This window comes from Terrapene carolina, unplaced genomic scaffold, assembly GCF_002925995.2.
Source record: "Terrapene carolina triunguis isolate 2854851 unplaced genomic scaffold, T_m_triunguis-2.0 Scaffold95, whole genome shotgun sequence".
NCBI lineage: Eukaryota > Metazoa > Chordata > Testudines > Emydidae > Terrapene > Terrapene triunguis.
Window position 1 is genome coordinate 12,714,227 of NW_020664446.1, and position 25,896 is coordinate 12,740,122.

At 42.1% G+C, this 25,896-nt stretch overlaps 1 protein-coding gene across 1 annotated transcript in view; it reads left to right on the plus strand.

The window, feature by feature from the left end:
• The first annotated feature begins 1,707 nt into the window (after window positions 1-1,707).
• ATRNL1 (attractin like 1) overlaps window positions 1,708-25,896 on the plus strand; it is a 998,829-nt gene continuing 974,640 nt past the window's right edge. The window contains exon 1 of the mRNA XM_026651053.2: window positions 1,708-2,260. Coding sequence (XP_026506838.1) covers window positions 1,980-2,260 — 281 coding nt within the window. The 5' untranslated portion in view covers window positions 1,708-1,979. The remainder of the gene's footprint in view (window positions 2,261-25,896) is intronic.

The following is a 25,896-nucleotide window of genomic DNA, read 5'->3' on the forward strand; positions in this document are numbered from 1 at the left end:
AAGCCAGAAAACCAAATATGAATGTCACTGAATTTTTGGAAAATTCAGATTTGGATCTAATTTGAGAAATTAACTTTGTCACTCAGGTTCATCTCTTTCAAGACACTAAGTTATAGAACTGGTTCTCTTTTCACACAATTTTTGTTACATCAGACATTGCTTATATGCTTACATTGTCTTGAGTGCAGGGGATTTGACTAAATGACCTCTTGAGGTCCCTTCCAGTCCTACAATTCTATGATTCTACATCATAAATTCTCAACCTGAGGGTTATGTACAGGTTTCAGAAGATTGCGACCATTGTCTGTCTCTCTCTTTTATGGATAGACAGCAAGGGGGTCCCCAAACTTTGTGTGTGTGTGTGTTCAATTGTAACATAGGAACGTGGTATGGAAAATAAATCAATAAAAAACAACTGTTTGTAGCTGCTCATAAGTTTGGAATATTGGAGAGGGATAGTAGATGGAATTCAGGTCAGGTGGTGAATAGTACATGGTAAATTGTGGTGGTTCTGCAGTTGGTGGGTATTTATTTTGAATGCATTCTAGAAAATGTGGGAAACTAAGAATGCAGTAAAATTACAGTGATACTGAGAAAGTCATTGTACTTTCGTGTTACCGCTGACTTAAAAAACAAAAACAAAAACAAAAACAACCACCCTGGTGTCGGAAACAGGAATGGCTTTCCTCCTATCCAGCGATTTGTCCTGTATGAAAGAGGAAAAGTCGCCCCTGAATAAGGCAGGGCGCTCTGAAACCAAACCAAACCATAGTGTGGTTTTCCCCTTTAGCGTGTCATAGCGGTTGGAAATATTTTTGAAATCCTCCTCCCCCGTGCTCCTCTGAAGGTTTGGAAGAGCCGCTTCACTTCTTGTTTAACAAGACAACAACCCCGTGTGCGCAGTGCGCTGTCCCTCCCTCGTGCAAACCCCAGCCAACAGCGCAACGCGCTGTGCCTTTAAGGGGCTCCTGGGCTGCACATGCTCAGCTCTCTTTGTGGGGTAGTTGGATGGTCTCTCCTGTGAAGCAGCTGCAGCAGGAGGAGGGTGGGTGGGAGAGAGCATTGCAATCTCAGCCCTTTCTTTAGCATGGAGGGGAGGGATTTCTGTTGACCGGCAGCCACCAGCACAGGTTTATATATTTAACGGGGCAGGGCGGGTTTGGGACAAGGGAGCTGGCCGAGGGCTACTGTGAAATAACCCCCACTCCGGGGGCGGTTAGTCCGCATCCTTCCCAGGGCAGTTGCTCCGGCGGCGGCAGCACCATCAGCAGCCTGGGCTGGTGCTTGAGCCGCGCGCGCCCGCCTGGCTGAGGCGGGGAGGGGGGGGTGATTCCTCCAGAGAGGAGCAGCCGCGCTCGCGCTCCGGGCCTGGCGGAGCGAGCGGCGGCTCCGAGCGGACCAAGGGAGGAAGCGGGGTGGGTCGGCAGCCAACCGGCCAGGCGGCGCTGAGCGGAGATTATCATGAGCCCTGGAAAATGGCTGCTTGGACACTGTCAGCTGGGACAGCGGCTGGCTGCTAATCTCCCACCCCCCCAGTAGGGGGGCAGATAAGAGCTCCCCGCCCCCCCGCTCCCGGGCCGCCTGGTTGGGGGATGCTGTAGAGGGCGCGGGAGCGCTCAGCTGAGGGGAGAGGAGGCGGCAGCTGCCTCCCCGCTGCTGCCCTTGTCCCGTTATCAGTGGCGAGGGAGCTGGTGAGGCGGAACCGCCCGGTCACGAGCCAGGCTCCCCCTCCGTGGAGGAGGGGAGCGGGGCTGCGAGGGCTGGGCTCTACCTCACGGGTGGCGGCGGCGCTGGGCTCGGGGAGTGGAAGGGGGGTTGGGCTCGCCCTGACAGGATTAATTCTCTCCAGGACGGTCTCCCAGCGGCTGAGGGTGGGGGCCGCCCGCAGCCTCTCAGTGCCGCCGTCCGGCGCGGGTCGGGTGGCTGGGCGGGGGTCTGCTCCGAGCCGCCCGGCGGAGTCCGCGCGTCCGGCGGCGACGATGGATCTGGGGAGCGCCTGGCGGAGGGTGGCAGGCTCCCCTGCGCCCCACGGAGTCTGGAGACCTTGTTCCTCTTCCCCCTGCTGCTCCGCCTCGCTGCTGGATATGAACAGCTGGCTGCTCTTCTACGGCGTCCTGTACCTGGTGCTCTATGCCCAGGTGTCCCAGTCCAAGCCCTGTGACAGGACCTCCTGCTTCTCCGGGCGGTGTGTCAACTCCACCTGCCTCTGTGACCAGGGCTGGGTAGGAGACCAGTGCCAGCATTGCCAGGGCCGGTTCAAGTAAGTCTCTGCTTAATGTATGATCATTTCCCCCCCCCCCATGTTTGCCTTTGCCTGACATGATTTTGTGGGTGTGTGACTGAAGTAGGTTACAGAAGTTGAAGATGAAATAGGCCCACCACACACGAGTCCACTCCCCCCCTTCCCCTGCAACTGCAGATCAGATGTTGAACTGATGAATACAGTTTTAAAATTTTTTATTAAGGCTAATGTTAAAATGATACACAGGTTATAAGGAAAGAGTGTCTGTCTTAATAGTGCTGTCCCTTCTGCGACCCTTATGAAAATGACACGTATCTCCAGGAGCTTCCCTGGTGAAGGAAAAAACGTTAATACATTTGAATGATTTTCCTTCAGGGGACTAAAATCTTTCTCCCATTCCACTCCTCCTCCCACCAACCTTCTTTCAAGTGCTCCTAACAAGACAGGCATTAATTAACACACACCTAGCATCATATACATATGCTTTCCATTCATTATTGAACAATATAATATGGGTTAATTATGGTTCTGTGGGAAGAAGAGGTGGTGTTGGGGTGGTGGTGCTTAACTTATGAAATCTCCTTGCAAGGGCTGAATGAGTCAAAGAGACTGAACTATGTTTTCACTCCTGAAAGTGGACTAATGCATGCTGACTGGATGGAGCGGGGAAGCATACACTGATACCCTGATTTATCTATTCTGTGGATACAATGGAAGATTGAGTTTCTAGCGCTGTCACTCTGATCCTTTGCTAAGCTTGCTTAAAAGGAAGTTAGCATAGCTCAGTGGATAAGATACTAGACTGGGAGTGAGATGACCAGTGTTCTGCTTCCAGTTTGCAACTAATCTGTGGCATGACCTTAGACAAATCACTTAGCCTCTCTGTTTTCTTTACATATCAGATATGGCTAAATTGTACTCACCCGTTCTTATGAAGCACTTTGAGATCTACAGCTGAAAAATGCCATATGATATCTAGTTAACAATAACAGTGTGCTTGATATCTGTAAGAGGCACCATCACAAATTATGTCTTCAAGGGGAATTTAAAAAGAGAATACTGTCAACTAAATTATTTAAAACCTACTTAGATTTGCGTAAAAGTTCCCCCCCCCCCTCTTTTGGCAAATGAAAGCTGAACAAGATGGCTTCCATGTTATCTTTAATAATTATGAATGTTAAAAAAATGTTTGATTCTGGGTGCAGGTGAGCAAAATGAGCATACTTTTCAGGCAAACAAGTCACTCTTGTTAACTTAAGGAACAGTTGCAAGACATGTTGGCTAAAGTAATGTACCTGCTTTGGGAAGAGCAGAATTTGCCTGAGAACTTGATGATCCTGTGTTTGTTCCATTAGTGAGTTGTTGACTGACTTGGAAAAGGGAGGGCAAATATGAAAGATGGAGATATTAAGCTGTTTCATCTGCATGCTAACTACAGTTAAAATTGATATGTTAAGCACATGTGTGAAGGATTTGGGGTTTTGTAACTGGTCAGTAACCCTGGAACCATGGGCTAATTGTCAGGAGGATTGTGAATGACAGGAGGGGAAGCCTCTGTGGATCTTCTTTGTGTACAATGATCAGCAGTAGACATGCTTATAGAGCCAGGAATGCCTTGCTTCAAAGGGATTATCTATATCCTGTAGCTTGATGCCAGTCACAGCATATCCTAATAGTACAAGGGCTAGGTCAAACTTTAATCTTTTGATTAAATTTCAAAGCTTGTAATTAATGAATATATTCTCTGATGGGTTACTAAAGCTGATGACACTAGAATGCCTTTAGGCATTAGCCCTTAGAGGAATTTTCTTGATTATTTGGTATTAAAGCATTTGTTTGTTTACATCAGTTGCATTTGTCAGGTTAACTTAATGGCCAGAAGCGCGTCGGTTACATTTTGCCTCATGGCACTCTGCTCAATTCCAGTAGAATGCTAATAATCCATCCTCACCTAGAGGAAGGTCTAGCTGCATATTAAAAGGGCAACATTTCCTTAGTTAAGTGCACAATGTTTAAGACTTGGATCCTTGGGGGTTTTGGTAAAATCAGAATGCATTTGTCATTAGCTACTCTATTCTAGGGTGCATATCATTAAGTGTCACTGATGCCAACATTATAATTTTGTTACAGAACAAGCTTTTTGCTTATTTGGGAGAACTGCTTTTAAAGATACACTGGTCTGGAAAAGTTATCGAGATTGGGTGCCATAAAGCTTTACTTTTGAGAAGAAAAATGGACCGTACTCTGTTAAAACTATGTGGTGGTAATATAGCATTGTAAAGACTTACCCAATCTAAGTGGGGGCTGTGTAAAGTTTGCCATTATTTGGTAGCACAAATGACTTGCAAGCCATGAAATTTAGCTAGGTGCTTAACAGTGTGATGATTAGTGTATTGTAAATGTCTAGAATAGATAGCAGCTGGAATATGGGTGCAGAAGGGGGAAAGCGATATCATAAGCTTTGCCTTGCAGCCATGTGATTTGAAGGCCTTTCTGACTTGTACAGAATACGGGGAGGCTTTCTTGTTATAATGGAACTAGCCTATCCCATTCTCATCTGTCTATGAGGCAGAACCATCTGCTGTAGACATGTGCAGCCAATGGCGAGGTTTTTCACAGTGACACTTGTAGGTGACGACTGTCTGGGACCTCACTGATGCTTGTTGCTCCAATCAATAACAATTATTGTAGAGAATGTTTCAACAAGAGCAGAGATGTTATTGATAAGCATGTTGGACTATTGTACATGCAATTAAAATTAAAACAGGATGTAAATACAAGGTATACAAAAATGTTAATTGAATATAGAATTCTGTCGTGACTTTGAACATGCCTATATTATTTTAAAGTGGAGTTCTATGCTTCAACAGTTTGAAGTGTGTGAGAGAATGGGTGCAAGGTTAAAAATGAACTTTTAACTGATTTAAACTTGACTGGTAGAGGCGAAAAGCATGTTGGGATTCTTTGGGATTTTAAGGTGAGGCTTAATACACAAAGAACTGGGATCTTTCTTTAAAATAAGTCTTCTTTCCTGGAAAAGGATCTATAATTAGTTGAGCTCTGGGAATGAGTGAGTTGAATTAGCAAACATTGAAAGCATTAACATAAGGGAAAGACTCTAGGGAGTCTTGGGGCCCATTAATTCTCCTGTGAGAGTATTTTTTTTTTTTCTAAATTGAGGAATAGCAACCTAGTAGAGAGACGTCAAAGATGATTGATCAATCTTAGTAAGCAGGTGTCAAAATTAATTGACTGATTCCATGGTAACCTAGCTTTTCCTCTATAGGGAATCTGTTACGGGAGGTAAGATTATTCTCTACATGTTGCTTTGGGGTGGATGAAAGAGAGATAGGGAAAAAGTGAATAGGTGAAAATAGTAGCTAAATCTTTGATAAAGTGCATTATTTGCTTCCTCTCCATATATCTACATTGTACTTTTCTCCTGAATGAAGAAAACTGTGCCCAGAACACACAACTGAAACAGAGTAAGTACTGACCTACAGCAAAAATTGGAATGAGAGGGCGAAGTTTGGATTTTTAAATCATATAGACCTAGCCAATAGAAGTATATGGAAAGACATTCCAGGGAGCATGGGGGAGATACCTCAATGTCTATAAAGTACCTAACAGACTTTTGGATGTTAAATCAATAACAATGCCGTTCATTTTTAAATATTTACATATTTAAATATAGAGAACGAAAGCACATTGGTCAGTTTCATCTTCTCCGCATGGTTTCATTTTGGAGTTTTTATTCAGTTTTCTTTCTTTTATCAGTAGTAGCACAAACTTCTGAAGAATAACCTAAGTCTTGTTACCATACATTACGCAGAATTTAAAGCGTCATAGAAGCAGATACCCCTTGATTAATAAAATATTTGCATCTATATTAAGGCCATCGATTAATCACAGTTAACTCATGCGATTAACTCAAAGTAATTGCGATTAAAAAAATTAATCACGATTAATCGCAGTTTTAATCTCACTGTTAATAGAATACCAATTGAAATTTATTAAATATTGTGGATCATTTTTCTACATTTTCAAATATTTTATTTCAATTTACAACACGATACAAAGTGCATAGTACTCACTTTATATTTTTATTACAAATATCTACATTGTAAAAATGATAAAAGAAATATATGCGGTGAATTGACAAATACTAAGTACTGTAGTGCACTCTCTATTGTGAAAGTGCATATAGTAAAACTTTAGAATCTGTAAGTCCACTCAGTCCTATTCTTGGTCAGCCAGTCACTTAGACAAACAAGTTTGTTTACATTTACGGGAGATAATGCCGCCCACTTCTTATTTACAGTGTCACCTGAAAATGAGAACAAGTGTTCACATGGCACTGTTGTAGACGGCATTGTTAAGTATTCATGGGTCAGCTATGCTAAACATTCTTATGCCCCTTCATGCTTTGGCCACCATTCCAGAGGACATGCTTCCATGCTGATGATGCCCGTTAAATTTAATTAATGCATTATTTTTTTATGACTGAACTCCTTGGGGGAGAATTCTACGTCTCCTACTCTGTTTTACCTGCATTCTGCCATATATTTCGTGTTATGGATGACGACCCAGTACATGTTGTTTGATTTAAGAACGCTTTCACTGCAGATCTGACAAAATGCAAAGAAGTTAACAATGTGAGGTTTCTAAAGATACCTACAGAACTTGACCCAAGTTTTAAGAATCTGAAGTGCTTTCCAAAATCTGAGAGGGATGAGGTGTAGAGCATGTTTTCAGAAGTCTTAAAAGAGCATCAGTCCGATGCGGAAACTACAGAACCCCGAACCACCAAAAAAGAAAATCAACCTTTTGTTGGTGGCGTCTGACTCATGATGATGAAAATGAACGTGCATCAGTCTGCACTGCTTTGGATTGTTATCGAGCAGAACCCATCATCAACATGGAAGCATGTCCTCTGGGAATGGTGGGCGAAGCATGAGGGGACATATGAATCTTTATCGCATCTGGCATGTAAATATCTTGCGACACTGGCTACAACAGTGCCATGCGAACGCCTGTTATCACTTTCAGGTGACATTATAAACAAGCGGGCAGCATTATCTCCTGCAAATTATAAACAAACTTGTTTGTCTGAGCAATTGGTTGAACAAGAAGTAGGACTGAGTGGACTTGTAGGCTCTAACATTTTACATTGTTTTATTTTTGAGTGCAATTATTTTTTGTACATAATTCTACATTTGTAAGTTCAATTTTCATGCTAGGGATTGCACTACAGTACTTAGGTGATTTGAAAAATACTATATTTTTTTTTTACAGTGCAAATATTTGTAATAAAATAAATATAAAGTGAGCACTATACAATTTGTATTCTGTTGCAATTGAAATCAATATATTTGAAAATATAGAAAACATCCAAAAATATTTAAATAAATGGTATTTGTTTTACAGAGCGATTTGATGATGCAATTAATCACGATTAATTTTTTTAATCGCTTGACAGCCCTGATCCATACTAATTTGAGCAGCAAGACTCCTCAACAAACACTTACTAAATTGTATTTCCCAGTTTCATTGAATTCACGTGTATTAATATTTTTATTGGGTTGCAGTGGACTCCCTCCATGTCCTGAGAATTAGTGAGGCTTGTCAAGGCTGAATCCCCACTCTGTCATTTTGAGTACAGAAGGTGGGGGCCCGCAAGGATTTTAAAAATTAATACTTGCCACTCCAGGCTTGTATTAAACTCCTAAGGTTACAGCTTTTCTCTGACCTTGGCTTGGTAAATGCTGCCACCACCCAAATGCCAAGAACCCCCTTGGACCCAGGAAGGAGCACTTGGGAATTCCTTCCTGTGGGGTACCCTCAAGCCCTTTCACCCCCTCTGCGGGGAAGAGCTCAGAAAGAAAACAAAGGAAATTAGTTGTTGCTACCAGCTAATAAAACAACATGCTCAAAACTCTTAGGACACCAAAAATCCAGTCCTGTTCTTAAAAAAGGTAAATTTTATTAAAAATAAAAAGGAAGAAAATACACCTGGAACTTAGGCTTTTGCTAGATTTTTAAAAGAGCAATTCCAAAAATTAAGCACCCAAAATAGCTTTCTTGGGGGTTCATCTTGAAGGGTACAAGCAAACAGAAGCATCTGGGGTTAGCACAGAGGAGTTCACAAGCCTTAAAAAATAAACAGAAACAAACCTACTCATGTCTTTTTAGACATTCCCTAATTTTACTTACATATCTGAGGCTTCAGATAAGTAGGTTTGAGGTATGAATTGATAATCTCTAATCATACCTGGTTTAAAGCTGCTTACAGCATTGCCTCTCTGTGTCCCTGCAACCCAGACAGAACAACAGAGAGAGGGAAAGTTTCTTTCCCAATTTTAAACAGTTCTACCTTCCCATTTGCTCTTTTGGTCAGGTGCCCACTTCCTTTTCTTTACCTGGGGGGCTTTTAGCCCTTTACAGTAAAGCAAGCCGAGAACAGATACCAAGAGGGATTTTACAGCTAGCTGGCTGGCTGGGTGTCCATCAAAGGGAGCTCTCCCCTTCCCCCCCCCCTTCATTTATCATAAGGGTGAATATTAGATTCAACTTTTCAGAAGTCCATATGTGGAGAAGAAAAAGTTGTTGGGAGTGGGTAGGGTGTGGAGAAGGCAGCAAAACTTCTGCTTCCTCCTTCCCATCCCCTAAGAGTCTAATAGCATCTGTCTTGTTATGTGGGCTCATTGCTGATGCCCAGATCCAGCAGAGTAGAAATATTATCGTCTATAAAGTCTACCAATTGTGCAGTGGGGATTCTGAGGTTTCATGCAAGTTTTTTTATATGCTAATTAGTTTGCAAGTTATTTTGTGTGCTGGACAATAGGTTATATTAATTTCTTGAAACTCTGTTACCATCTTGTCTTTTCCATCAGTTTTAGACAAGTCTGATTTTCTGGTGTAATGCCTACTGTGGGGAGCATAAATAAGAGGTCCCACTTTATTATCTGGTACTAGGAATTTGCTCCCTTGTGGCTTGAACATAATCAGTTTTTTGGTTTAAAGCTTTCAATAGCTGTCTAATAGAGAGCCCTCTTGTAGTTCCTGAAGTCTGGAGATTGTCACCTGCTCCTGCAGGTTCTTTTCAATGGTGTAATGAAGTAGGAACTAGAAGCTTCACTTTTACCTTCATTTCTCATTCTCTGACAACTCAAAAAATTCCCAATATATTGTAACAAGAGTGACTCTCAGGAGTACTGATAGAAAATTACGAAACTTTATTTCCTAGCTCTGGTCACCAGTTTTGGTCACGGTTGCAAAAACGGTGTGCTGTTATAGTGGACAGTATCCACTGACTCCAGAGGTTACAGTTACAATTATTATATTTGGTATTAATTGAGTTCTGGTGCTTTATAATTTTTTTGGCAAGTTGTAAACATGCACACATCTGGCTGTGTGTGCCAGGTTCTTGTGGCAGTTGCGTGCTGTTCCTGTGAATTTGTGTGTGTGTGAAAGTTTAAACAAAATTATTTCAGCTGTTTCTTAGTGAGAGAAGAAGAAAAATAGTCTTCCTATGGTGAAAGCAGCTTTCCCAATTTTTTTAAGGTTTGATGTATCGTTGAAAATTATAGCAGCATAGCTATTTTGGTCAGGCGTGTGCTGACGTAACCCCAGTGTATGGAAGAGTACTTCTGTTGATATAGCTACTGTTGTTCGGGGAGGTGGTGTTCCTTCACCAACCGCAAACCCTGCTTCTGTTAGTATATGCTTCATCTACGGTAAGGGGCTATGCTGGCATAGCCATGCTGGTAAAGTCTCCATAGTGTAGACATACCCTAAAATACAACTACAGCAAAAACTGCTGAAGGCTTAAACTAAAAAATTAGCATGGGATTAGTCTTTGAGGACAAGCACTTTGTATTGATATAGAGATGTTTGGGGGATGTAAAAATATTAAGTTGGTCTGAAAAGTTTGAGACAAAACCAAGAAAATGCTTTTTGGAAATGAGTTTTCCAACCAGCCCTAGGCATGCTCAGTAGTATCTGCTATGATTAGTTCTGCCTTTGTGACATTACTGCACACTTCTCTGTCCTATCTGACCGGCACAGGGGCAGTGCAGTTTCTGAGCAGGAAGAAAGACATTTTGCTCTTAGGTTGTCACTGGAACTGTTTGCATAAAGCAAGACGTTTGTCTTGTTGAAGACCAAGATCTTGCAGAAAAACTTAACTTAACATCAGGAACAGGACATCTTGAGTACTGGAGAGAATCACTAATCCTGTAATTTTAGGGGCTTTGTGATTATTGCTGTATTCTACAGTGTGTGCCACTTAGATCCATATGGAGGAAACTCTCTGGCCATAGATCTCCTTTCTTCCAGGTGGAAGAGAAGCTGTGCCAACAGCAATAGTGCACTCTATTTCTTCCATAATGGACCTTACAGAAGGATTTCCACATGGCCAGGGCCCATCCCGGGGAAGGAGTTGGACGCTGGGAAAGAGTAAGCAGATCCATGAAAACTAGGCAAAAATGATGATAAAGTTCTAAGCTACAATATATGTGCCATACACCATCTCTGGGAGCTTTCATGGTCAGAGAGAGTCCCTGGTAATGAGTCTGGAACCATGGGGAGTGATGCCCGTGGGGACTGATCTGTCAAATTTGGAGTGCATAGGCAATGACCTTTTTCTGTTGGGGTGATGGGAGTAACTGCTACCTCCTTCCCTGATAGTGCAATGTAAGGGAGTTTCTATAAGATGATCTTCAACGAGTTTTCCTCTCCCTAGGGTCCCTTCTTAGGTGCTTGTATTATATATTTTTTTAAAATTTATTTTTTTAATATCCTGTCATAAACATATAGCTAAGTGTTCATAAAATCCCTCCTTACCTGTAAAGGGTTAAGAAGCTCAGATAACCTGGTTGGCACCTGACCAAAAGGACCAATAAGGGGAGAAGATACTTTCAAATCTGTGGGGAAGGTTTTTGTTTTCGGTTCCTTTGTTCTTTCCCGGTCAGCGAGGAGCCAGGGCAGGGAAAATACATCTCCCTAAGCCATATCTGAACTAAGCATCTAATATTACAGAAATAGTAAGTAATAGCAAGGAAATGCGTTAGATTATCTTTTGTTTTAGCTTGTGAATTTTCCCTGTGCTAAGAGGGAGGTTTATCCCTGTTTTTGTAACTTTAAAGTTTTGCCTAGAGGGGAAATCTTCTGTGTTTGGAATCTTTTTGTTACCCTGTAAAGTTACCTTCCATTCTGATCTTACAAAGGTGATTCTTTAATCTTTTTTTAAATAAACTTCTTTTAAGAACCTGATTGTTTTTCAGTGTCCTAAAGACTCAGGGGGGTTGGTCTGTGCTCACTTTGTAACCAATTGGTTAGGATATTATTCTCAAACCTCCCCAGGAAAGGGAGTGTAGGGGCTTGGGGGGATATTTTGGGGGAGGTAGGGCTCCAAGTGGCCCTCCCTGAATGTTTGTTTAAATCACTTGGTGGTGGCAGCCATACTAAGGGCAAGGAAGGAATTTGTGCATTGTGGAAGTTTTTAACCGAAGCTGGTAGAAATAAGCTTCGGTGGGGGGGGGGGAGTGTCTTTCATGCGGGTCTCCACATCTGTACCCTAGAGTTTATAGTGGGGAGGGAACTCAGACAGATCCCAACAGTAATGTTAAGTAGGCTGTATTGTACATGTGTAGTACTGTATTTACTATTTTGGTTTACATGGTTCATTGTGTAGATGAAAACATTGCTTTTCATTATAAAGTGTGTAGTGTGGCTGAAGTAATATTGTAGTTCTATTCCAACTTCACATTTCCTACTTTTACTTTTAACTGGGAAATGTAATGTACCATTATTTTATTTAAAAAATAAAAATCTTTGGACCAGTGATCTAGAAGTACAACATATGACCTTATACATTGCACCTTTACTGGATGGATGGATGGTTTTGTTTTAATTCTGAAACTCCATTGGTAACTAAATGTATTCAGGGAGAAATCAGAATATCTGGGATGTTGCTGGTTCTCTGTGACAATATAATTAGCTATATTGTTCCTGGTATAGGGTTGTTCAAAAACATTGACTAGAGATGGGCTATGAAGTATTTTATAAAATAGTTCAGCAGTATTGAAATTTTAATTGTATTATATTGGTGTCATTGCTTGCATTAAGATACTGTCTTGTTACATGTTCATTTTTTTTGTTTTTGTTTTTTTAAAAATGAATTTCACTTATAGTGCTTATGTTTCCTGTTTTCAAAATGTATGCAACCAACGCTATTTTTTAAACAGGCTATTATGTTTGCAACTGTTATTGGAAAACCAGATTTGCAAACAGTGTTTCCAAACAGTTCCTTACACCAGACTTCTTTGTTTAGTCAGATTTGGTGCTCAAGTATTATGGTAATAGGAACCCTATAAGAATTTAGAAAGCTCTCCAGTAGGCTACAAAGCTGCCAGCTAACCCAGCTTCAACAATGAAAAGTCCCAATAATTTCAGTTGGACTAGTTATGGGAGTTAAGCATTCCATCCATCCATTAGCACATAGGGCCCTAAGCTTTCTACTGGCTTTTTAAAAAATATGGGACTTTGACCTTCCAAAGAAGTGATTTCTTTCAACAGCCCTCATTGTATGTTGTTGCTTAGCAGTCTCAGTTGTAAAACAAGGTGTAGAAAACAAATGGTTGGCTTTCCCCTTTGTCGTCCCCCTTCCTCTCTCCTCCCTTCCCGCCCCCCCGCTAACTCTCATCTTTCATGTGCTACCAAAACAAATTTGGTTGCTCTGGTCACTATAGATATGTACTTTTTTATATTGACAGTACTTTTGAAAGATAATGATTATTAAGTTGTTCAATCATTTATCCCAGTGTTCAGTATTTGGCTTTCATTTAATTTGGTGAATGCTCATATTGTATTTGTCTTTGGAAAAAATTAATTACATGTAATTTAAGAAAGTATATTGCATATTATAACTTTTTAAACAGGTAACCAAAATATTATGAAGGTCACAAAGGATGCCTTTAAAACCCATCACTTTCAAATGGCTACTCTCATTTTAGCCTAAGGCTGGTGATGTCTGTGTTGACCTACCCTTTTTTTTTTTTACTTCACAGTAGATATTAGCGATGTATATGTCTAATATGTTTATGCATTTTGAATAAGTAATGGACTGGAAAATATACCTTGTTATCAGTACTATATGGAATTTCATCTTTCTAAATCTTGTGCACTGGCTATAAGGAAACATTTGTAACTATAACCCCAATAGCTGGCTGCATATTTGGGAATCAGTAGTGGTTCCCACTGTACAGTAAAGTATTGGTAAGCTTAGCTTTCACTAGCTGCATAGTGCAAAATATATGATCTTGGCATGATTGTATTTTTAGAAGCAATTACCATAGTTGATGTCATTATTTAAAATAAATAGGGTAGATAATGCAATTTGATATATGCCACTGTAAGTATTTGTGTGTGAGGTTCACAATATCCTTTTACTGTTTGCCTGTACACCCCTCCTCCCCACAAGAGCTTCCTTGACTCCCTGTTTCTGATATTATTAAAATGTCCTCGGGCACTGTTTGTGTGACACCAACTATGTCAAACCACAGTGGTACTTGAAACTATTTAAGTAGTAAATTGGAACACTTGATGATATACAGTATCACATAACGGGAGCTCTTCTAAGTATTTGAGATGGACCCAGAACCCCAGATTCCGACAGTCTTTAAGTTGGGAGCAGTAAAACTTGCTCATATGTCAGTATGTTGGATTTTAGTGTTTGGATTCATCCCATTATAGACACAGTTTGGGATCACAGTATAAAAACTGAATATCTTAAAGTAGAGCTTTGGAGGTACTTCCAAATGAAAAGCAATTGAAAAGACTGATATTAAGTCTAGAGAGGAGGAATGAAATTCTGGCCCAACTGAAGTTGCAGCTAAACACCCCATTAGCCTCAATGGACTCAGGATTTCACCCCAGATGAGTAAATTGGGATGTGACAGAGATCCACAAAGCAATGCTTAGATATAGAGAAGGTGGAGCAGGTGACCAGATTTACCTTCTAATAATCCACGAAGAGAACATTCAGTAAAACTGAAAGACAACTAAATAAAACTGAATGGAAATATTTCTGTTAAACCACACTAATAAAAGTTCCACAGGGTAATCCTTGACACCAAGATCTAGTAGGATTAAAAATAAAATGTTTTTATGTAAATTAGAACATTCACAATTATATTAGAATATATATAAATGGGACTGAACTGCAGAGTTTGGGATTTGGGTTTCTCGTACAAGCCAAAGTGTATAACATTTATTTTAGTAAGCAATGATATCATGATCTTTAGGTTCATCTTCAGAAACAGCTTTTCTTTTTCAAATAATCTTTTATACTATATATAAGCAAAATGCTTTCCCCCCCTTTTTTTTACAGATCCTATTGTAAGTCTCTCTTTCTAGAAAACTAATCCAAACATATTTAGTAAATTTAAACACATGGGAGTGCACACGTGTTTATGTACTGCAAGTTCTATAAACATTGTGCCAGGTGTTGACGTTGGTGACATCTGTAAATCCAGAGTAATTTACTTACTCCATATTTACACCAGTGGAAGTAAGAACAGACTTTGGCCTATAGTTTGGTGAAGGTTGGTGGGAATACTGTACAAACTTGTGTGTGCTAGTGGGGCGAAAATAAAATAATTTCAGAAATGTTGTGTAAAGGAAGGATTAATGAGTCCATTGGAAATCTGTGTTGAAAGATGTGCTTTGTCAGAGTATTAGACATTGATTTAAACTTGAGTTATGTCAAGATGTGGTCACAAAAGGTGGGTTGTCCACACATCAATTTTAGTATTTGTTAAAGGTCTGAATAGCTGGTGAAGGATTAGTTTAAAATTTTGTTAGGAGAAAAACCAATGAAGTGTAGATGGAACTTCGGACAAATGTTATTAGGGAATAATTTTCTAGCAGTGTTGTTGGAAATCATTGTTCACCATTAGCTGGCATGGTTGTGTCATGTCCTTGCAGATTTGCGACAATAGCTGATTATTAAAGGATTTTTGGCATCTGACCAGGTCTTACTGAGGAGAGCAAAAAGGAAATGAGCCCTTATTTTCTCCACTTTCACTCTTCAGGGGACTGAGGTTGGGAGAATGGAAAATTCTCAAAAGCAGGAGAAAGAGACCGGTGACCAAAGCAAATGATTATAAAAGGACTCCTGAGGGAAGACCCACACAGGAAGTTTGGGCAGCAGGATAGACGGGCACAGACTGGCCAAGGTCAAAGAAGTGGGGGAGAGAAGGCTCAGTGTTTCAGAACACAAGCTGTGCTCTGGAGCAAAAGGACTCTGGATGGGCCCAAAGAATGGAATGGTGAGGAAATGGAGGCAGGAAAATGTGTATAGGTTTTATTATTTTTATATAGATTTGTGTATTTGTGCTCTTAAGAAAAGAGAAATAGTGTCAAACTTCTGTGCAAAACCTGTCTGTTATGTGCTACACCTACTGCATGACCCTGTTAAAGAGTTGAACCTGAAGCCTTTGGGTGGGGTTCTGGGACAGGGTATGTTTTTAAGATATTGTAATATCTTTGGGGTTCTGGGGGCCTCAGGTAGGTGGGCTGGAGGGTGCCATTTCTATAATGGGGTAATATGCTGAGCATTTGTGTTCAGGAAATGTGCCAGAGAGGCAAGGGAGAAAACAGTGCTCCAGTTTACCAGTGTACATGGGAATTCAGTGTCTGGATCCCCTCACAGCAGTCTGGTGAGCTACTGGCAGGAGGAATGTGACCAGATAGTTCACAGCAATACTGCATCTGACTCAAAACGGTCCTCCTTTTCCCAGAGGAATCTGTGCTAGTGTAAGTAAATGAAAATGGAAAAACACGCATAGCAGTCTCAGCAGATGTTAAAGAGCTGATGAGTACTAGCAGGCTCACTAAAATTTACGTTCAGATAAGATGAATGCTATGTCAACATGCAGGAAAGATGTTTGACAAAATGTTATTTCAAATACTCCCTGAAAATATTTGCTTTATTTATATAGCACCATGGTTCATTGTAGACAATTAAGGCAATGTCCTATCCCTTAGGAACTTAGTCCAATTCAAATTAAACAATTTAATGATTCTGATACGAACGGGCTATGGTGGGCAGAGAGTAGAGAAGACTGATAGAGGGACAGCGGTGAATAATGAGGAAAGTATTCCTTTTCTATGAGTGGTAGGAGTTGTGGGAGGTTTAATCAAGCCGAGCAGATTGAATACATTGTTTCATGTGTTTTCCTGATAGTTTCTATTATTATTAACAGGCCCAATTCTTCTGCTCTTAATTTGAATAGAACTTTGACGTTTATATGGAATAAGACATGATTGGTTGTGAGTAATAGTGATAGAATTGGGCCCAAACACCTTGCATTTTAACAGCTGTTCTGAAACATACTTAAATGCTGTTAAAGTCAATGGGACATAAGCTTAAATGCCTTCCTAAATCAGGGCTTAAGGTATTTGCTGCCAGACTAAGAATGGATAACGTTGAAATGAAGATGAGTTGTTGAAAGCTAGCCGGAAGGATGATCCATTGATTTGAGTGCTACCTTAGCTGTGTGGAGACTAGGGTTGAATTCCTGGTCTACTAGAAGCTTCCTTTGGACCCAAGGCAAGTCATAGGCGTTGTCTACAGTAAGTCAGCTTAAGTTATGCTACTTCAGTTATGTGAATAACGTAACTGAAGTCAACGTAGCTTAGGCTGATTTAGACTCCGCTGGGTTGATGGGAGACACTCTCCCGCCAACTTAACCTTACTTGGGGAGCTGGAGTACTGGAGTTGATGGGAGAGTGCTCTGCCATCGACTTAGTGGGTCTTCACCAGACCTGCTAAATTGACACTGCTGCATCGATCGCAGCAATGACAATCTACGGGTAAGTGTAGACCTGGCCATAGTCTCTCTCTGCCTTACGCTTTGTCTACACTACACAATTTTGTCGGCAAAAGGCAGCTTTTGTCGACAGAACAGTGGAGGTGTACACACTACAATGCTACATTTGTTGGCAAAACAAAACCACCTTGATGAGAGGCATAGAGCTTTTTGCTGCAAAGTTAAAGCAACAAAGCATCAGTGTAGATGCTGCCATTTGCTATGTCGTCATAACTGGCCTCCCCCCCGGTATCCCACAATGTCCACCGTGACTGCTCTGCTCGCTGTTTTGAACTTAACTGTATGCAATACAGCCATCCAGGCATGCGCCCCTCCCCTTTCAAAGTTCCGGGAAGTTTTGACGACTCTGCTGTGGCAGCAAACAGCAAATCATTAACTCAGAATTCTGGCAATAGGAACACAGCTGCTGGGTGGAGGGGGGAGAGAGGAGGAGGGGAGAAAAGTGGGGCTGACTGCTGTGTTGTATAGAGCCAGGGAGGGAGATGGTGGCTGATTTTGGGGTGTGTCACCCCCATTCCTCCCGCCTCAGGACTGGTTGCCTCCAGCCGCTGTCTGAACTTAGAGACAGCATGCCAACACACTCTCACTGCCCCAACACACAACATATATACACATGCGTGCACACACGCTTCCTTTTTGGGGGTGGAGCAGACATGATTTGTGAATGGTTGGCAATGCTTGTTAAACACTCATACAAATTGAGAATGCAAGATAATAGGAGGATACTTTTATTAGATGGACTACATTACTCATGTGGTAGAACCACAGCTCTCCCATAAGTCTGTCAATAGAAGTGTCATGGCATAAACAAAATATATTGTGATGTGAGGTGCTATCTCCCCCTGCCTTCCCCTCCATTTTTTATTGTAAAAGTCTACCTTTAAGGCTTTTTAGCTTTTGAAGAACAATAGCTAGCATGGAAACAATTTCATCAGCGACACAGGGAAAGCTCAAGTCTCAATTTTCCAAGTGTTCTTTCTGTTGTGCAGAAGTACCATTGACATTAATGAGAGGGAGACATTGGGGAGAAAGTCATTTTACATAACTGTTCAAAATGTTGGGAAATGCAGAACTTTATGCAGTGATATCTATCGTGTGGGTACCCCTCAAAACTCACATCTTGCCTATCTAGAGAACATACTTATCTAGCTCCAATTACTGTTGTACATCAGCACTTCACAATTTTTAATGCATTTGTCCTCAGCACCTCAGAGGCAGGGAAGTACTATTTTTCCTATTTTATAGCTAGGGAACTAAGGCTATGTCTAAACTATAGAGTTTTGTCGACAAAACTGTCGCTTTAATTAAACTGCTATTGCATGTCCACACTATGCTTCTTGCGTCAGCAGAGCGCATCCACAGTAGCAGCTCTTGCATCTACGCAGAGACCAAGTGCACTGTGGGTAGCTAGCCCACTGTGCAACTGGCCGCAGGGTGCTTTGGGAAGGGTTTGCAATGCCTCATGGGGCAGGTACAGCATCACATGATGCAGGTTTTTCAATCCCATCATTCCATGGGCATCCTACTAGATTGTCATCCGCTTTTCAACTGAAGTGGAGGAGAAGGGGGGATAGTGTGTGACAGGGAGTATGTGGGGGCGGGGGGGAAGAGAGAGATTACTGTGGTGGGGGAGGCATGTGTACATGAGAGAGGCTAGATACTTTCTTCCTTTAATTATTTTTAAATGTCAACTGAAATTCTCACATACTTTAGGAGCTTGTCAGGTATGAATCCAATATAAAAATCCGTTTGGAAAATCTTTTAAATAAATAAATATTTTCCTTCACTGTTCTGAAATCTAAACATTGCAGCACTGAACACTGAAAGAGAAACTTGCTTCATTGATTTCCACTGTCATAGATTAATAGAGTTCAAAGCCAGAAGGGATCATTGTGTTCGTGTAGTCTGACCTCCTGTATAACACAGGGAAAAAGAATTCCCAGAGCATATCTTTTAGAAAAACATCCAGTTTTAATTTAAAAATTGCCAGTGATAGAGAATTCCCAACCATTCTTGGTGAATTGTTCCAAAGGTTAATTGCCTTCACTGTTTAAAAAAATAATAATAATTATGCTTTCTTTCTGGTCTGAATTTGTCCAACTTCCAACCATTTGATCATGTTGTACCTTTCTCTGCTAGATTGAAGAGCCCATTATTAAATATTTGTTCCTCATGGAGTTACTTTAGATTGTGATCAAGTCCCCATTTAATCTTAGCTTTTTTAAGTTAAATAAATTGATCTCCTTAAGTCTATCACTATCCTCCTGTCATTCTCATGGCTCTTCTCTGAACCCTCTCCAATCTTTCAACATCTTCCTTGAATTGTGGGCACCAGAACTGGACACTGTATTCCAACAGCAGTCCCAGTAGTGCCAAATACAGATGTAAAATAACTTCTCTACTCCTCCTCAAGATTCTTGTGTTTATGCCTCCAAGGATCCCCCTTTAGGCCACAGCATTATGCAGGGAGTTCATGTTCAGCTGATTATCCACCATGATCCCCAACTCTCTTTCAGAGTCACTGCTTCTGAGGATATAGTCACCCATAATATATGTATGGCCTACATTCTTTGTTCTTCAATGTACACATTTACATTTAGCCATATCAAAACACACACTGTTTGCTTGCACCCAGAGCAATATGGATTACTTGGTAAGCTATATCAGTGACATAACTACCGTATATACTCGTTCATAAGCTGAATTTTTTTAGTAAAAAAGGGAAGCACCAGAGATGGGGGTCGGCTTATGAACGGGTATAGAGAGGGAGTGGTGGGACACAGGCCCTCCCCCCAACAGAGGAAGCAAGGAGGGGCAGCACAGCCAGCAGAGACAGAAGGGAAGAGGCAGGGCCAGAGTCTCTCCACTTGTGGCCACGCTGCTCTCCCCAGCCTCAAAAGCAGCTGCAGCTCCAGGGCTGGCAGGCTGCGGCTGCGCCGCTCGCCCCCCCCCCCCCCCCCCCCGGAGCAGGCTGCAGATAGGTCCGAGACATCCTCCCCAGATAAGGTGGGAAGGGATGGGGAGAGCATGAAGGAGTCAAGCAGAGGGCTTGGTGTGTATGGGGGGGGGGCTACCTTTTTGTTCATTTTTACATCAATATTGTGTGTATCTGTGCCTCATTGAAAGGAAAAATGTTTTTTGTACATGGAGATTCTATGCCTATATATGGTGAACCTTTCTTTGAAGGGTATTTTGGGGTCAAACATGCTTTCAGATAGCTATGAACATAGCATTACGGGGGGTAGAGAGGAATGAACTGCTTGTCTTTTATAGGAAAGAATGGTGCTATTTGAGTTGGGACTGTATTCTACTGTAGTCGGGGTGGCAGAACTGGGGAGATGGAGGGAAGGAGGGGCTAGTGCCCCCATAATGGAAATATCGGGGCAGGGTGGATCTGTTTCCACCTTCCCCAAATATGCTGACTCAGAGTGGGACCCAGGTATGTTCTACCCCCATGTGCATGTGTTGGGGGAGTGTGCATGGGTGGAGATGAGAGCAGGATCCAGGGGATGGTCTGGAGCAGTCGTGGTGACACGTGAAATCAGACTGACATCTGGGCAGCAGATAGGACTCCCTGGTCCTACTTTCCAGCCACTGTTACCAGCCTTGGGGAGGGACAGAAGCACGTGCGTCAGCTGCTGGTGGCACAGGGCACTAGGGTTGCCAGGTGTCCAGTTTTCAACTGGAATGCTCAGTCGAAAAGGGACTCTCGTAGCTCCGGTTAGCACTGCTGACTGGGCTGTTAAAAGTCCAGTCGGTGGCGCAGCAGGGCTAAGACAGGCTCCCAGTTGCTCCCAGAAGCGGCTGGCATGTCCCTGCGACCCCTAGGTGCAGGGGTGGCCAGGGAGGCTCCGTGTGCAGCCCCCACCCCAAGTGCCGGCTCTGCAGCTCCCATTTGGCTGGGAACCACGGCCAATGGGAGATGTGGGGGCAGCACCTCCCGGTGAGGGCACCACTCGGAGCCCCCTGGCCGCGCCTGTGCCACAGGTACATACCGGCTGCTTCTGGGAACTGCCTGAAGTAAGCGCTGCCCAGAGCCTGCACCCCGAACTCCCTCCTGCAACCCAACCCCCTGCTCCAGCCCAGAGCCCCCTCCCAGAGTCCGCACCCTAGCCCTGAGGCCCTTCTGGCACCCAAACCCCCTCTAGAGCCCTCACCCACTTCTGCACTCCTAATCCCTTGGCCCCTACCCGGAGCCCCCTCCTACACCCAAACGCCTCATCCCTGGCCTCACACGAGAGCCTTCTCCCCCAACTGGAGCCGTCGCCCTCTCCCGCACCCCAGCCCCCTGCCCGGTGAAAGTGAGCGAGGGTGGGGTAGAGTGAGGGGGGGATGGAGTGACCTCGGAGAAGGGGCGAGGGTGTTCAGTTTTTTGCAATCAGAAAGTTGGCAACCATACAGGGCATCAGCTGCCAAGTATGAGGGAAGCACAGGGTACCAGGCACTGGGCACTAGATGCTGAGGGACTGTTGTAGGAATGGCAGCAGGAATTATTGGGATGCTCCTTCCCAGCCTGGAGGTCCCCTCCTCCCCCACCTCACATGGTCCCCAATCTCAGTAGCTCCCTTTGCTATCCGTCCTATTCCTGCATGATCCTGGCTGTAGTTCTAATATATGTAGCAGCTCTCCTTTTTTGTTTCTCTGGGGATCTTTTGAAGAATAACTTAAAATGCCAACTGAAGCTGGACAATGTTTTTGAGTCTGACAAGAAGTACTTGAACAGACAGCTGGTTTTGAGGACATGCACACTTGCATGCACAGATGTGAGGTAATTTGGATGTTTTCTAGTGCAGCCTGTGACAAAGTGGGGGGTTTTCGTGTGTGTGTGTGTTTTGTTTTTGTTTTTGTTTTTGTTTTTGTTTTTGTTTTTGTTTTTGTTTTTGTTTTCCAGTGGGTTGCATGCAGAGGGAGTGGGATTCAGTGTCCCTGGGTGTTACTGGTTTAACGAGGTGAGGGGAGAGGGAGTTTGTTGTTACAGAGGACCGGAGAGGGAACTTGGGACCCCAGCTGATGGCCTGGAGGATGGATACCCCAGTGACTGGTGATCTGACGACCTGGAGACCCAGCTCAGGAGTCACAGCCGGTTCTGGCCAGTGGGAGGACAATGGGCTGTGAAGAGAGGACCCCAGTGACCTAACCAGCCGGTTCCAGCCAGAGGAGGGCTGAGAGGAGAGGAGGCCCAGGCCACCCTGTTTACAGCGGCAGCTCCAGGCACCAGCGCTCCAACCGCGTGCCTGGGGCGGCAAGCTGCGGGGGGTGCCCTGCCGGTCCCTGCGAGGGCAGCAGTCAGGCAGCCTTCAGCGGCATGCCTGCAGGAGGTCCACGGATTCGGCGGCAATTCGGCGGTGGGTACGCCGAAGCCGCTGGACTGGCGGACCTCCTGCAGGCAAGCCGCCGAAGGCTGCCTGACTGCCGTGCTTGGGGCGGCAAAAAAGCTAGAGCCGTCCCTGCCTGTTTACGACCCTGTTTACCTGGACAGAAGACAATAGACAGAGGCGGGGCTTGGGGCCGGTGATATCAGATGCCCAGCTGGGAAGCAGGGGGTTCTGGGCTGGAGAGGGGGAGCAGGCAGAGCCCATCTGGATGCAGGGAGACTGGGATGTGCTGGGCTGAGGGAGGCCAGGCCTGAAGCTGGAGAGTTTCCTGTGCTGTGTTCAACTCTCAATTAACCATCCTGTTTTACGCTGGCTGGGAGTCGCTCCAGTCTAGAGAACAGGGTTGCATCAGCCCCTTTGGGGGAGGAGGCCCTGGGGGTCCAGAGCGAGTGGACTCCCTGAGGGGACCCATGGCGAGAAACAGGTGTGCTAAGGCTCAGAGAGGTGCGGCTCCAGGAGGTGGAGGGGCCTAACCCCGTGAGAGAGTGGACCCCCGAGAAGGGCTGTCTCACTGAAAGGGGCACCCCCCACGGACCGCACGGGGCCAAGAGTGGGCACGATCTGTGAGTCCGTGACACAGCCTAAAACCTAATACTAATTGGAATATTGAGTCTGAAACCTCTGGAAAGAAACAGATCATTTAAATTTTACAGTACCATGATTCATAGGGATGGAATGTCCATATCTTTATTTAAAACTCCAAGTGATATTATTTTACTAGTCATATTTTATAATTTAGAGATTATCTTTATGATATATGCTCAGCATTAAATAGTTCTACCTTTGTGGAAATGCTTCCGTCCTCTCTCATCCTCTCATTTATATATAGTGCTTCATACCTTGAAAGCCTTGTACAAATATTAACTGGCTAATCATAATCACAACAGCCCTGGGAAGTAGGTAGGTATTTATTTTTAGCCTTGTTTTATATGTGGGGAATCTGAGGCTAGATAATTTGCCCAAGGTTTCTAAAAATATTTTTATTATAAAGTGAAGTACCATTGAACTGCTTTGATTATCTGTCATATAAAACAGAATATGGAGTTTATTATTCAAGGAAGTGGATACCAAACAGATTTCTAGATTCTAGGGCTGTCAATCACAGTTAACTCACACGATTAACTAAAAAATTAATTGCGATTTAAAAAATTAATAGTGATTAATAACAGTTTTAATTGCACTGCTAAACAATAGAATACCAATTGAAATTTATTAAATATTTTAGATGTTTTTCTAAGTTTTCAAATATATTGATTTCCGTTACAAGACAGAATACAAAGTGTACAGTGCTCACTTAATATTATTTTTGATTATCATTTTTACAGTGCAAATATTTGTAAACAAAATAAATAGTATTTTCAGTTCACTTCCTACAAGTACTATAGTGCAATCTCTTTATCGTGAAAGTGCAATTTACAATGTAGATTTTTGTTTTGTTTTGTTTTTGTTACATAACTGCACTCAAAACCAAAACAATGTAAAACTTTAGAGCCTACAAGTCCTTGCAGTCCTTAATGATTGGCTGAACAAGAAAAAGGACACAGAGACTTGTAGGCTCTAATGTTTTACTTTGTTTTGGTTTTGAGTGCAGTTATTTTTGTACATAATTCTACATTTGTAAGTTCAACTTTCATGATAGAGATTGCACTACAGTACCTGTATTAGGTGAATTGAAAAATACTATTTCTTTTGTTTTTTATAGTGCAAATATTTGTAATAAAAAACAAATATAAAGTGAGCACCGTACACTTTTTATTGTGTTGTAATTTAAATCAATATATTTGAAAATATAGAAAACATCCAAAAATATTTAAATGGTATTCTTCTATTGTTTAACAGTGTGATTAATTGCTCAATTAATTTTTTTAATTACTTGACAGCCCTAAATTCTTGTACTGAGAGATTTTAGAGCCTGACTCAGTACTCTTAATTGAAATTGTATGCTTTTGTTGCACATAAGGGTGCATATTGTGCACCTGCTAAATCAAACACAAAAATTACATAATCACTTGTGTTTAGAAAGCTAGTATAATCACATTGAATTCATGGGTGACCCTATTAAGTTCTTGAGAAGTGCTAAGTGCCCTCATTTTGAGTGCTCAGGATCTTGCAGACTAGGTGCTAGGTTAGCTTTGTGATATTACACTGATCATACCTGATGATCCTACAGATTTTGTGGAGAAGAAGGTGACAGTGCCTTAGTACATTCAGTTCACATAAGGTATTTACAGAGAAAAATAGGTTAGATAATTTTTTTCCAACTTTATTTGCACCATTAAAGTACATCTGCTGGCACTGTACTATCTGTGTGTCTCTAACATTCAATCTGATAGTTATTCTCCAACATGAAACTTAGGTGTGGTGCAATTTGAAGAAGTGCTGATACTCCCATAAGACACTAACTTTATTTTGGCTGAATTTTACAGTAACAGTTGGACTTCTAAACTGAAAAAAGGAGCCTTAATGACACTTTTAAATATGTCTCAGATGTATATCCTTAGAGTTCACCTTTGAGTTTGTGGTACAGTAGATTGTTTAGTTCAGTAAAGACTGCAGCAACGTGCCGAAATAGGATTTGAATGATAGCATTTTTCTTGTTAGGTTACTTTGCTTTGACAGAGATTTAAGGTTAAACTTGGCAGGATTTTTAAATTTTTTTTTTTTTTTTTTTTTTTTTTTTTTTTAAATAAGAGCAGGTAACGCCTTTTAAGTTCTTGCATACTAAGATGATTTCCTTGCTTTAATGGGTTTAAAGTAATTCCTTGACATACGTCCTGTTCTACAGGATAGTGCAATCTTATTGCTTTAAGTTTACCTAACTCATTTTAATAATGACTTTTTAAAAATTGGCTAATGAAGACCAAAGCAGGTGTATGTAGTTCAGACTTGCTTAGTTGCCCTAGAGAGGTTTTAAAATGGCAATTAAGTCTTACGATGGCTTATCCATCTTAATAGTCCTTCAGTAACTATTAAGTTCACTGTACAATATGTAATATTGTGACTTATACTGTATCATCAACCTTTTGTAGTCTAAAAGTTCCATTTGTCTCTTCTGGTGAGTGTTTAAAGAAAATTATGGTGGTAAACTCTCCTGTGTTTCAACATCAAGATGTTACTAGAGGTAAAATGTATTTTGTCTTAGCAAATGGCAATATGACAATACAGTAAGTTGACTGGAAGAACTCCTGTTTTCTGTGGTTTTGCAGTTACGCTGTTGTGGCTGTGAGCCACTGATCTAAGGTTAGAAGTTAGCATTTGCTTCTGATGCTATTTAAAGGTATACAGACTTTGGGTAAAGAACCAGTGATGTGCTCCCAAGAGTCTGTTGTTAACATTATGCAACAAAATTGAAAAGAGATTTGTGATGGTTTTTCACTGGTTCTGA